Raw genomic sequence first — 13850 nt, 5'->3', positions numbered from 1 at the left:
TTGTCGGAATATCGCCGGAAATTTTTGGAGATTATCGAGATTGGTCAACTGGATTGACCGGATTCACCGCAATTCCCGCAAAGACGATAAATCCAAATAAATATGAGATACAACTCTTTTTAAAAACATGAGAAACAGCTCTTTTTAACAATTTTAAAAAGTTCATAAAAAGTTCACAAATCTTCGAAGTTCATAAAAAGTTCATGAAGAGAGCAAAAAGTTCACAAATCTGTGAACTTTGTTCACCATCTGGCAACGCTGCGTATATGATATACAGTGGGTAACTCGACCAATCAGATTGCGGAATAGCTCATACACAGTGAGTAAAGGCCACTGGACTATAAATATAAAGGCCAATGGTTAAGGCTAGTTTCCACTTGGGAAAATTCTCCTTTGGATCGGACAGAACAGGAAAGTTTCCTTTGTATAAACGCCGCCTGAGAACTCACCGAAAAAGGAAATTTTCCTGTCCGTTCCGATCCATAGTGAGTAGCTATATTATAACTTATTTTATTAATTTGAAACTACAACGTCTATTTTGTTACTGTACTTTTGATATGGTTTCTCAATAAGAAAACACATTGCAATCGAATTCGACTAGATTACGTACTTTAATACACGCAACAATAGTCATTATGTTACTAATTGAAAATAATGTTCATCTCGGCTAATCTAATACAACTTGTTCAAAAATATAAAAAATGTTAAAATGTGCAAGTCAGGAATCAGGATTTAAATTATGTATTTACAAAGCACGTTTCACCGTATTAAATGGCACAAAGCAAATATTATAGTCTATATCACGTTCCGTGGCCTATAATTGGTGTTCGGCTAGGGGCGTAGAGAAACAATATTTTGGTTTGCCAAAACTAGGGAGGTGTCACTAAATCCTTATTTTCTCTTTACAGTACAGGAATGAATATCCCTCCTAACCACGCCAGTCCCCCTGCAAATCAGGATCGCTTTCTACGCCCCCATGTGCCGTGTGCTTCTCCATATAAGTACAAATATTCAGGGTACAAATAAAAAACTGTGAATATTCGGGTGACGTCAGTTTTGTCATATAATTCCGTGTAATCAGAAGAGTCAGACCCTCTTGGTATGTTTCAGTGTGTTGATTCACTCTTCAATTCATTACTTGGAATTATATTTTATCATTCAGAAGAAAAAATAAATAATATATTTTCAATTCACAGTTTTTCATTCTCTCAATCTGTAGTCTGCCTATTGCATTCATAAATCAATTTTTGGTAGGAATTACCTTCATTGTCACGTTTTGTGTTGTCTAATTTTGTGTAACCAGGAAGTGAGTTTGTCTTTGCAACTTCTTCGTCTGTTTTGGGGTGACCCTCATTTGGAATGACGTAACCCGAAGCATCCTTCGATAGTTTCTCGCACTTGCTATCATCAATTGTTTCTTGTCTGTTCTTGTCAATCTCAGCGTGAGAGATTTGGACTTCTTGATATGGTCCAGTAACAATATTATTTGGTATAACATAATCTTGTTCATCTGGTGCTGTTTCCACTTCAGCTTGGCTCAAATTCTGTTGTATTAACAACGAAACAAGAGATGCTGCAGTTTGTTGTTGACAATTATCAATCATATCAGGTTTTCATCAAATTTTAAATCAAATATAAAAATATACACACGTTACGCGCAAATCATTACAGGGCCACTAACTATGCATGCTTATACATCGTCAGGAATAAGCTTTAGTTTGACTTTATGAGATGAATACCTCCAAATTAGAAGTTAGAACGCATATGAAAGTGCCTCTCGTTGAATGGCACATGCAGATGATATCCTTGCTAATGCACGAGATTACATAAAGGAGAACCAACCTGAACATTTTCTAATGTTTCCGGTCTTGGTTGCATTTCAACTACGTCAACTGTCGTTAATTTTCCATCTTGGCGCCGTCTTTTGTAAAGTAGAAACATAGTTACGACAACAAAGACGATGATAAAAATTACGCCAACAGTCACCAGGGAAATTGCAAGTGAATGTGTTGATTTCTGAATCTCTAAATTGTAGTAATGAAAAAATGAAGTTAGAATATATTATGATTTATGATATTGTATTAAGCTACTAAGATTCATGTAGAAATATGTTGACAGGAATAGTATACATAGATCATAAAACATTTCTACCAGTGTCTTCGTTAGCTTACCAGATGCTCTGGGCAGCATATGTGAAGCTATGCACACTCTAGGAAGGGTAAACCAGTGCGGGTAAACTCGTTCATAGGCGGCCAAAAATTTTTTGGAAATTTTTTGGCAATGATAATTTGATAAGACATTTTTACATTATATTGAAAAATTGCCGAAAAATTTTTGAGCCCCTTGATTTTCACTTGTTTTTATTAATTTTCACTATAAGTGCTATTCAAATATCGTTTTCGCCCCCCCTGAAAAACGTGATCCCTCCGACGTCCCTGAACGTCACCTAATGTCTGATTTACCATACAAGAAACAATACACTTACCAGCCTCGTCTCTATGTGTTGGTTTGATAGTAAACGTTGAACAATCTAAAAAAAACAAACTCTGTATTCATACTGCGCTTGATTTAGCAGCTACTATTTCAGCTTACATGCAAATCAAGATGTTGTGACCATGGAATAGCCAATAAAACCATGTGATTTGAAATGGGTTAATTTGCATACAAGCTGAAAAGGTCTATTTTAAAGCTACTAACTTTTACATCCAGGACTAGGTGGTTTTGAAACACCAGGCACAGAGGGTGTAATGACAACGGAACACGTTGTTAAATTTGAGAAATTGTTCGGTGGTCTCTTGTCTTCTGTACTTTCTGAAATTCAGTAATTTAATGGGAAAGAAAAAAAGTTAGCTGGGTAGCTCAGATATATATGTGTCCAGTTTCATATTGCGGTCTATGGCATACGCACGAAAGCTTCCAGCTGATCTGAGTATAAAAATCATCCAGAAGCAAGGTCCAAGGCAGGTAATTCTATTATTTTGATGCAGAAATACGTTTGTTTTTTACTCAACTGTAAATTAAAAGTTAAATTTTTCGGCCCTTTAAACTATTCGTATGAAAAATCGGGGTACGTACGAAAACTTCAGTCGCATTATAGCTCAATTTCGTCGCCTCAATGATATCATGTTCTCAGATAAGCTGGCTGGGTGTATATATATGTTGAATATAACACGGTTGCGAGAGGCATGAGTCTTTTCCTCAAATAAGATATATGCTGCGGTTAATTTCTCCAAGTTTGCATCTTGTGACAATCGCACAGTGATTTTGCTATAACAATATTGTAATACATGCTAACAATAAAGAAAGCAACAAATACCTGAATTAAAACTGATCTCAGTGATTAGCAACCATTTCCTTCTGAAGTATAACTGCATTTTTACAAAACTCCCCGTATTTTCGCATTCTTTCAACCATTCTTTGCAGGATAATCTTTTGGATAATACTGAAGAAATGTTTTCGGGAAACTGCCTTCAGTTGAAGCAAAGAATATCCGTGATTTGTTGAATACAGCATTACTACGTCTCCTGTCAACATTCAGAGTCAGTGTAACATCCTTGAACTTCCTCACGCCAAAAAATTGAAATATAATTTCAATATATGGTAACAAAGCGTTTACACTAGACCATCCCACCCAACCTTTACCACGGGAATCTTTCGAGTTAACTGAAGCAAATTGGCCATCTGTGAGTATTCCAGTGCCACCTTGGTAAAAACCATTTGAAATATTCCCGTTATAAGATGTGTCACTAAAGTGATATTTTCCATTCTTGGTTTTCTGTCCAACTGGCACTGAGTAGGAAATAATACCTAAAATAATCAGTGTTATTGTGAACAATGTCCATGAGCACACAGTGACAGTCGGCGCCAGGAATTTTTTGTAGCGAAAATTCTAGAAAGGTCCGGAATAAACAAGAATTTCTACTTTAACTCAGGTAAGACTTATAAAAGACTTATAAAATTTGGACAAATATGTAAAAAAAATTTCTGAAAATATTCAAGGGTGACCCTCATGCCGTCATCACTAAACATATTTCACTCAATTCACTGTGAAGGAGATTGAATTTAAAAAAGCGTTCATCGTTTGTCTGGCGGGCCACAGAATTGATTGAAAATTCAGTGTTAACATGCATGCAAACAAAAGATACGGAATGTAGTTCACGGAAATAGTCGAGGTAATCTACACTGGTTTGAAGCAAAGACTGAACAAACACAAGGTATTTTAACAACTTTAACATTGCTTGTGGACTTCCTCTTCAATGTTCTGTTCGAAATATTCTATTCGTTACTTGCATGTTTGTATAAAAAGTCTCCATGTATTTCGGACTAAGCACTCCCCTGGCACATCTTATTTACATACTATATATATAGGGCTATATAGCTCTCGTACCGCCCCTCCCCCCGCTGTACCACCGCCTCTGCCACTGGGTGAACAAAAGAATAAACAAACCTTCTTGAACTGCACAACCATACAGCTCCAGCCTCATACACACGGGGAATTTTTTCTTGTATCCTGGATAAATCCTGAGGAGCCTTGCATTAAATGAATTTTTTAGTTCATGTTCAACAACACCGCGCTCATCCATGTTTCCCGGATATATCTGAGGCAATAGAGTATTTAAAGATTTATTGAGTGCTGTACATATTTATATAACGAGTTCCTTACTCAAATCATAGTTAAAATGCAACATGCGTAACGTGAAGTCCCATACAAAGTGGTGTTCATTTTCCACTAATTGCGACGTATCTTATATATGTGTTATCATGCATTGTAGTTTAATACATTTCGAAAATCACTATAATGAAGCTGATAATATTCCATTTAGACGCAGGAGCTTTATACAAAAAACCATGAATGACCATTTTATACCATGAATGGCAATTTTCTGAGATTTTGATGTTTCAATCGAAGGCACAATTTTCTGATATTTAGGATGAATAGTTGAATCTTGATTTCATTTGAAGGAGCTCAGCATAAAATCATCAAAAAATGGTCCATTTTTTATCACAATTGTTTTTGAGCACATTTGATAATTTTGATCATTTTTAGGGCAACTATTGCTCAATGTTACACATGATCACAGCCCCCTCGAAATGTTTTAGAGAGCTGTGTTTAATATATGTACACTTATAGTACATGATTGTACTCTTATAACAAATTTACCTTCGTTTCGTTTGACCATTTTTGACCATAAACGCTGTAGGATATTTTATAATCCATAGCATATTCTTTTCCATCACTAAACTCTCGTCCCTGAGTTGCAATTTTGGTAATGGTTGTCAGATTTACCAAATCAATCTCAATATACTGGTCGTAATTCTTTCCAGTACTTGATCCTCCAGTGACGTCTGGACACCAAGCACCCCAGGGTTTAACATTCTGACCTAGACGAGCCTGTTTACCATTTGCTGTAGTTTGTCTATGAACACTAGACTCTGTGATTTGCGAGTCTTTGATTCTACCATCACTCATACCAAGAGGACCTGAACATTCTAAATTATAAAACATCATGATTATGGTATGAATCAATACAATACTTTATACTTCGTGGATTTCCAACAGCGGGCAACTACCTGTTCGGGTTGAAATTCATCATCACTTAGTCTTGCGCTGTGAATTGCGTATTGATGAAGCATAAACTGTACTAGCAATGAGCATGTACATGATTTACTCTGGCACACTAATTACTAAGTTCACAGGAGAATACTGAAAACAGTCAAAACAAGGTATAATACAATGCAACCTTGCTCAAAATATGGACAAATACTCAACGCCGTTTTATTTATTAGCTACAATTACTTGCTGAGAACCCCATGTCTAGAACAGATAAATTAAGTACGATTCTCAATTTTAAACTTTGGGTAAAAGCAGGGCTTTAAAGTTTAAAGCAGGATAAAAAATGCGGATTGAATTAAATTCGGCCTCAGCAAATCCTACCATGTCTTACCTTTACTGTGTAAAAGCGACATGTTGATTAAATAAATAAGACAAACCAATGCATAACTTTCAAAATTCTTTCTCATTGACATTGTAACCTACAAAATATGACCAAAATTTTATGGCATCATCAGTATCAAGTATGTATGAGTGACATGAGCAAGGACGGTTCCAAGAAATGGAATTTTCCAATTTGTTCTAGAGACGGATTATCTGTCTGGACGAATGATCCGTCTGACAGATGATTCGTCTGCATGAGTATAAACACAAGACAAACTATCTAGACGAACTATCTAGACAAACTATCTAGACGAACTATCTAGACGAACTATCTAGACGAACTATCTAGACGAACTATCACCGCGCAGGCGAACTAGAAGACGAACTAGTATAAATCGGGCCAATTTTAAAGTACACAGGAATCGAACATGAAATTCTTTTCCTGACTAAGTACTACTCTAATTGTATGAAAAATCTATAGACTATATCATTTCATAGGTACGGGAGGGGGGTGGTTAGACATTCAGAGATTTCATCAGGCAAAGCAGAGTATTGTTGATGCTTGAAATGATAAACTGAAAGCTAAAATTATAAAGAACTATAATAGTACCTGGTAAAAAAACACCATAGAACTCAACTCAAGGGCACTTCACTGGCTTCAAGAGATCCGTTCAATACCACCTTTGGGTTTGTTGAAACAATCCAAGTCTATCATGCAGGAATAGAACTGTGAAAGTTGTAACGTAACAACGGTTTCGTTTTAACTGTTTGACTACCGCAATTTACGTGTTTTTAAACATCAATGAAATAATTAAGTTCACCACCCATGCAGCACGTAACAGGATGTAATATAGGATCACAATATTAAGAGTGGGGATGATTTTGATCAAAAACAACAGTTTCTAAGAACAATAACAGCAATTATTAGCTATACAAAAATATCCAAGATTATTATGCTTCGGGGGAAAGACAAACGATTCAAATGAATAGATACCATTAATCGTTGAACTTACTGTTTGCCAAGAATTATGCACTGTATGGCGTAGTCTCTGTCGGATATCCGGTATGAAAATGATGCAAAAACTTGTTCTTTGCATGAAATTATAAAATCTATAAGAATGAAGAAATTATATATATAACGTATTGAAATTGTCGTTCCTTTCCGAGTGCTATCATCTAATTTTCAACTAATATCAATCATTTGTCTGCATTTTTTTCTATTACACACTATAGGGCCAGTTGTTCAAAGCTGTGTTAACGCTAAACCTGGGTTAAATTTTATTCCAGTGTTTTGGTTTAAATTTTATTCCAGTGTTTTGGTTTAAGTGCTTCTGAACCATCTGAAAACCTTTACAAAAATATGGCTTTGTCGGTCCAGAAAATATTTATAGAAAAAGGTATTCAACTTTGTAAACAAGCAACTAAAACAATTAATGTAGAGATTTGCTTCAACCCAGGGTTTAACCGTTAAGCTAACCGGCTTTTGAACAACCGGTCCCTGGCTTATACGAAATTTCCTGCAGAACGTTCTTTATTAGCACGAGAATAAACGTCATGTCTAAAAGTTCTAAACTCAGTCTATTTGGGGAGGATAAGATTACAAATTACTGATAAACTTTTATCATGCATGCACCCGTCTGTAAGTGCAAAATGCATTTCATTAAAACTGCGTTCCCATGCATGCACGGTACCTGACCGCCTGTCACGACAACTTCGTTAGCCGTTTTAAAGCAACAATTCTTATTAATTTGAAAGACTTAGTCTATTTATTCAGGTCTCGACAATAAACATCTTTACTGTCTTTTATTCACTTTGACCTGTTCCGATGACAATCAGGTACCGTGTGAACTAAAGAAACAAAGAGTAACTCTGTGTTTCGACAATAGTTTGCCCAGATTGCCTTTAAAATTAATCCTGCATGAAAATTTGCCTCTACGGCTGTTCCTAAAATGTTCATGATCGAGATGGAATCGTGACTATATATGGTGATAATTTTAGGAAACAGAGATTATTCATTTATTAGAACTAAGAAGCCCCCCGTTTACACTACACTCAATTTATCGGCACGGCTAAAATGGGTACCCCTGCCCATTTCATCCGTACCCAGCCTTTGTTTTGGTAGTTAGGGGCTAGAGAGGGCTGATATTAGGGATCTCGCACAAGAACTCTCTAGAACGAGCGACTATATACGACTACTTCCGATAATTTTTCCCTTCAGTTGGGCGAGGTATTTCCTTGTGAACCCAAAGGGTTTGTAAAAAATCAAGGGCTTTACAAGGACTTAAAAAAAACTCCAAATTTGTACACAATGCTTTATCAAGTGACAGTCGCTAAAGCTCATATCGGATTTTACAAGGTGTGGTTTTTTGTAAACTGTTGTCATTGATTAAAACAAATACAATAACAAATACAAATGAAAACAGATCGTTTGAGCGGTTTAAGTTGTTATTTTCTGTTTGCACGATCGAATTAGTTTAGTCAAATATTTGTTTATCGGCATCCTTGTCGTTTAGAAGCAACTATAAAGTTACAGAGTGGAACGCGCATGATGAATAACTCATTTCTCATAATGTAAAGAGCAAGGCAAATGTTTTATCAATAGTTTATCGATATGTATTATGTTTAATACTGAATCATAAAATTAAATGTTTAAACCAGACAATGATCGATAAAAACTGAAAGCAAATGCGAATTAATGCGGTTATGGGCAATGATTGTGCAAATGTAATACTGTGAAGCTCATGCATAACAACGGAAAAAGTATTCTTTCAATAAATAGGTGAGAATGGAGGATAGTTATGTATGGATAATCGTCCAACAACCGCTTCCCCCACACAAGTGGGTATTAGGGACACCGGAACGATGCGTGGAAAAGGGGGGGGGGGGGCAGATTTGGGTGAAAAGGCCCTCCTGTTGCGGCGCGTAGTAAAGAATGTTTGCAAAATATCGTCAGTTGAGTTTCGTATGTTTTGTTTCGGCGTCTCTGGTTGCTATCATCAGTTGATTCTGGTCTGTTCTTGTCAAGGTAGGAGTAAGGAGAAGATTGCTACACTATCTTAACCAATTCCGTTTATAATGTTTTGTTTAGTTAATAAGAAGAGGTGATGGTGTGCGAACGAAAGTTGGGTGTGCTTGGTGCATGTTTAAATTAACTCTCCTCTAATAAATTACAAGAGTTGTTGTGAGGGCTAAAAACAGGCCCTTCTGTCCCTGATTTCTAGGTACATGCGTAACAATAGAAATGATGATTTGAAGATTTGTACTTTAATGCAACAAAAAAGCATTTACAAATTAAATATGAACTAATAACAGTTATTGTCTAATGGACGGTTTTTAATGAATTGTATAAAACGAATACCAAATAAATTTTGCGCAAAATTGAATAATCGTAACGGTAAGGGTGTTGCTCGATCTGACATTCAGACCTGGCTGAATCCCGATACCCTGCAACACCCCACTTGAAAAGATTTGCGCCAGTATTCTAAAAGCTCACTCAAACTAAAACTCATTGAGTGTGAGGTCTCAATCACGCTGTAGCCCCTTCATGTCCGTATCTCCACTCGAATAAGAGTTTGATTTCGGTGTTTTGATGGAGAAAGGAATTTCTCATTGATCAACAAAATTTCTGTGTCAAACTCAGTGACTGGGAATGTGAGTGACGTTTGAATTACAGGCGATGATCACACTCATGACCGAAGAATCCTATTAATTTAATTTACCTAATAATTTAATTATTCCTATTAATTTACTACTGTTTAATTAAATAAAATGACTATATATACATGTATACTTATTGCATATTAATCACTGACACTGTGCGTTAACTTACAATCCTTTAACACAGAAAGCGCCTTGATACCCAGGTACTGATGTGATATAAGAACGGTATTTAAAGGTAGTGATGTGTAACGGAAGATGGAAAAAGACTTGAGTAGAACCAGCTAAAGACGTTTTCTATGATAAGATTTTCCCGAGCATAGTAGCAAGTATATGCGCACTTGTTATAGAAATAATTGCGAAGTAAAAATTGCCACATGCCTGCATGTACGAGTCGACATTTGAAATTGACAATTTACTAAAGTAAACGTCAGCAAGAACAGCTAAGAACGACATGTCAATTGAAAACTTCACAGAAATTGTTGCAAATTATTGCGTAATTAACAACGTGTCATCAAAACCTTGTCACAAACGTTCCCGTATGAAACGGGCTCAAGAAGGAACAAATCAAATCAGCAATATCTATGAGTGATAAATTTTTGGGTATGAAAACTATAAACCTTAAGAAGGTACTCGCCTTTATCATTATTCTTTATAAATTTTTGCAATATCTTTATATTATCATGCACGTTTTGTTATGTTTGTGCGAAACAACCAGAGTTTCAAAAATGCATATTTTAGTGCGACCATCAATTGGAAGTAGGTAATTTAATTTAAAATTTGATTTGAAGTTCCTGGAGCAGTCATATCTATTCGTTGCTTCCCAAAATCAATTAATTTTTGATAAGAATTAACTTGATGGTCACGTTTTGTGTTGTCTAATTTTGTGTAGCCAGGAAGTGAGTTTGTCTTTGCAACTTCTTCGTGTGTCTTGGGGTGACCCTCATTTGGAATGACGTAATCCGAAGAAGCATCCTTTGATAGTTTCTCGCAGTTGGCATCATCTGTTGTTTCTTTTCTTTTCTTGTCAAGTTCGATGTAAAAAGGAGGAGGGTTTGAGATTTCGATTTTTTCATATGGTCCAGTAACAATATTATTTGGTATTGCATAACATTGTTCGTCTTGTGTCGCTGCCATATCAGGCGACCTAAGGTGACCGTTATTTGGTATTACATAATCCGAACCATTCTTCGATAGTTTCTGGCAGTTGGCATCATCTGTTGTTTCTTTTCTGTTCTTGTCAAGTTCGATGTAAGGAAGTGGTTGTGAGATTTGAATTTCTTCATATGGCTCAAGACCAATATTATTTGTATAACATTGCTCATCCGGTGGTGTTGCTATGTCGTCTAGTGTCTATTTTATCAATAACGAACAAGAATTGCTAGTTTTTGGATGACATGGAATAAAATCATTCATCAGTCAGGAAGTGCAGTGTCTTCTTAACAACCGCTTTTATTAGTTAAACGGTTAAATATTCAACGGGACGGGCGGGGTAGACTGGGCGCCCTGGATTGGCTAGTTTCTCTATTGTACTACCGCAGGTATATAAAACGTGCTGTAGTTTTCGTGACGAAATAGCCGGCAAATGTTTTTCTCTTTAAATCCATTACATGCATTATGAAAAATACCAACCTGATTGCTTTGCGATGTATTTAGTCCTGATTTCATTCCAATGACTAAGCCACACCAACGCTGTCTTTTGTAAAATATAATAATGAGAAGAACGACGATAACAGCCACACTGGTAACCACGAGGGAAACTGCAAGTTGATTGGTCGAATTTTCTAATACCAGTAATGAAAAGCCAGAAAGGAAAAATCAGAGAGTTTATAAGTTATAACGTTGATCAAATTAAGCGGATATCTAAATTCACAAATTCAAAATAAATTCTTTATATAGGTTTTCAGTTTTCCATATTCATTTTTTGAAATATATATGTGCGCCTAATGTTCGCCCGTGCACCTACCACAATGACAATGCATCAACACTATCATATTTATTCATATACACAATAAACATTCTGGTAGGCTTAGATTGCTTATGATGTCTCGTAATCAATCTGCTAACGTTTACCTTCAGGACCAGGTGTTGCAGTTGTTGACGCGCATGTCTTTGAGCAGTTGAGTGACCCCAGCTTGTTATCTGACCAACTCTCTGTAATTAGTAATAGAGACAATATAATTAAGAAACCACAGAGTATTTTAATAAAATATATGCGTATATAACCATGCATGATTTCTGGCAAAATTTCAATGGGACAAACAAAGTACATGTACATGCAAATTACAAGCAATACATTTTGACACTAGCGGGTGACTTACAATTTTGTAGTAATTACAGTATCCAGTATACAGTATGTCAAACCTATACTTAAACAAAGTTATTATTGCAAACTGAATTAATTAAAAAAGAAATACCCGAATTAAAACTGATCTCAGTGATTAGCAACCATTTCCTTCTGAAGTATAACTGCATTTTTACAAAACTCCCCGTATTTTCACAAAGTGGCAAAGTTACATTTGCGTTGTATGGACCATTTTTGAATGGAAAATCTTTTGGATAACACTGAAGAGATGTTTTCGAGAAACTGCCTTCAGTTGAAGCAAAGAATATCCGTGATTTGTTGAATACAGCATTACTACGTGGCTTGTCAACATTCATAATCAGTGTAACATCCTTGAACTTCCTCACGCCGGAAAATTGAAATATAATTTCAATGTATGATGAATCAGTGTTCACACTAAACCATCCCACCCAACCTTTACCACCCGAATCTTTCGAGTTATTTGAAGCAAATTCGCCATCTGTGAGTATCCCAGTACCACCTTGGTAAAAACCATTTAAAATATTCCCGTTGTAAGATGTGTCATTAAAGTGATACCTTCCATTCTTGGTTGTCTGTCCAACTGGCATTGAGTAGGAAATAATAACTAAAACAGTAAAATTTACTGTCTATTATAGAGTATGCAGCTTAGCGCTCATTAAAAAATATCTACGGCATATTTATTCAATATTTCTATCCATTCCATCTACATATTTACTTCGCCTATACAAAAATTCATCAACTAACCTTTTTCAACTGCACAGCCATACAGTTCCAGCCTCATACAGACTCTGAAATTCCTCTGAGAGCCTGGATGAACCCATATTTGGCATATTGGGTTGAAGTTTATTATGGACCTTATGTCGAATATACCATATTTTGATATATTGCATGGAAACAACTTTTAATCGTCCATGTAAATTTTGTTAGGCAAAAAAGCTTTCTAAAACGTTGGCCTGGTTATCGGATGGAAAATTGGGATTTTCTTTATTCTGAAAGTTGGTCAGAACTATGGTCAGAATTACCGGCAAGACATCTCCTCAATCTCGAATCATACGTTCTTTACGGTCCGGTCTATACGCGATTTCGAAATTCAAAATTCGCAATCAAACATACAATCACAGAGTACTACACAGAGTACACAGAGGAAAGGTGGAACTCGCGGCAAATCTTGTCCCCCTGTTTTTAATGCGCATGCGCTAGGCTCTGGCAAGTGTTTTTGCACTTTTTAATAAGGAAAATTCGATTTTTTAGCAGAAAAAATGCAATTTTAAAGCCAAGGGTCTTTCGCTCTTCGTTTTTTTGACAAATTTTATTTATCCATCCGACATTGCTCCTTTTGGATTAAAAATGACTGCGATAATACGAATTTAAACAGGAAAAAACAGGAAATACAACTACGAGGAGTGCGATTTTCACACGAAGCTTATAGAACTGCCAGGTAAAAATTCAAAGTTTGGTATTTCATCTAATAAATGTAGGTCTATCTGACTATATTTCGCCAATATGCAGTCGTATTTTTTTCTAGATGGCGAAACAATCTTCTCAAAGTCAGTTAACTTTTGAGCAGACGACATATCAAGACATTGACTTCTACTGTTCAAGAAGATAGCAAGTTAGATGGCTATTAAAAAGTTTTACAACGTATACGCAGTTTACTGATATTTGTGAACCCTATTATGTCTCCTATGTGTATTATATTCACATCCAAAATTTGGAAAATAGCTTTCAATCTTCTCATAGAAGCCACACAGCATTGCATAGATTAGATTGGAAATTGATTTGCATGTCCTTCATGAATATTACAATCATGTATGAACTGAAATTAATATCTGTTAGCATTTACCATTTGTGTGTGAAGTTGGATTTATACTCATGTAAAAAGTATTGTATATATAGGTAAAAGTTGCATTTGTTTATTGTAAATCCTTTGAA

The 13850-nt window shown here is 35.8% G+C and overlaps 3 protein-coding genes across 3 annotated transcripts; all 3 read right to left on the bottom strand.

Annotated features, from left to right (window-relative positions):
• Positions 1-1064: 1064 nt before the first annotated feature.
• On the bottom strand, positions 1065-3418 carry LOC114533657. The gene is made up of 5 exons (XM_028555241.1): positions 3317-3418; positions 2698-2811; positions 2486-2530; positions 1843-2024; positions 1065-1544 (listed from the first exon to the last, which is right to left on the bottom strand). The coding sequence occupies exons 1-5, from the start codon at positions 3372-3374 to the stop codon at positions 1209-1211; spliced, it is 735 nt and encodes a 244-aa protein (XP_028411042.1). The 5' UTR covers positions 3375-3418; the 3' UTR covers positions 1065-1208.
• LOC114533585 (epithelial discoidin domain-containing receptor 1-like) lies at positions 3407-6015 on the bottom strand. The gene is made up of 4 exons (XM_028555129.1): positions 5946-6015; positions 5162-5490; positions 4448-4598; positions 3407-3807 (listed from the first exon to the last, which is right to left on the bottom strand). Exons 1-4 carry the CDS (start codon positions 5965-5967, stop codon positions 3407-3409), a joined length of 903 nt encoding a protein of 300 aa, XP_028410930.1. The 5' UTR covers positions 5968-6015.
• A 4175-nt stretch (positions 6016-10190) lies between these two features.
• On the bottom strand, positions 10191-12488 carry LOC114533655. Its single transcript, XM_028555240.1, has 5 exons — positions 12474-12488; positions 12010-12274; positions 11666-11746; positions 11225-11376; positions 10191-10945 (listed from the first exon to the last, which is right to left on the bottom strand). The coding sequence occupies exons 2-5, from the start codon at positions 12251-12253 to the stop codon at positions 10361-10363; spliced, it is 1062 nt and encodes a 353-aa protein (XP_028411041.1). The 5' UTR covers positions 12254-12274; positions 12474-12488; the 3' UTR covers positions 10191-10360.
• Between the last annotated feature and the right edge of the window lie 1362 nt (positions 12489-13850).

Source organism: Dendronephthya gigantea, unplaced genomic scaffold (genome assembly GCF_004324835.1).
Source record: "Dendronephthya gigantea isolate DGI-Jeju-01 unplaced genomic scaffold, DenGig_1.0 000093F, whole genome shotgun sequence".
Classification (NCBI taxonomy): domain Eukaryota; kingdom Metazoa; phylum Cnidaria; class Anthozoa; order Malacalcyonacea; family Nephtheidae; genus Dendronephthya; species Dendronephthya gigantea.
The sequence above is the reverse complement of the archived record's forward strand: the minus strand, read 5'-3'. Positions and strand labels throughout refer to the sequence as shown.

Excerpts from the sequence above, each read along its gene's own strand:
- LOC114533657 (XM_028555241.1), bottom strand. The coding sequence starts at position 3,374 with ATGCAGTTATACTTCAGAAGGAAATGGTTGCTAATCACTGAGATCAGT. Across the intron at positions 2,812-3,316 it reads TGAGATCAGTTTTAATTCAG|AAAGTACAGAAGACAAGAGA; the intron begins GTATTTGTTGCT and ends ACTGAATTTCAG. Across the intron at positions 2,025-2,485 it reads AACACATAGAGACGAGGCTG|AGATTCAGAAATCAACACAT; the intron begins GTAAGTGTATTG and ends ACTACAATTTAG.
- LOC114533585 (XM_028555129.1), bottom strand. The coding sequence starts at position 5,967 with ATGTCGCTTTTACACAGTAAAG. Across the intron at positions 5,491-5,945 it reads GTCGCTTTTACACAGTAAAG|AATGTTCAGGTCCTCTTGGT; the intron begins GTAAGACATGGT and ends TTTATAATTTAG. Across the intron at positions 4,599-5,161 it reads AATGGTCAAACGAAACGAAG|ATATATCCGGGAAACATGGA; the intron begins GTAAATTTGTTA and ends CTATTGCCTCAG.
- LOC114533655 (XM_028555240.1), bottom strand. The coding sequence starts at position 12,253 with ATGAATGTTGACAAGCCACGTAGTAATGCTGTATTCAACAAATCACGG. Across the intron at positions 11,747-12,009 it reads TGAGATCAGTTTTAATTCGG|AGAGTTGGTCAGATAACAAG; the intron begins GTATTTCTTTTT and ends TACTAATTACAG. Across the intron at positions 10,946-11,224 it reads ATACATCGCAAAGCAATCAG|ACACTAGACGACATAGCAAC; the intron begins GTTGGTATTTTT and ends TTGATAAAATAG.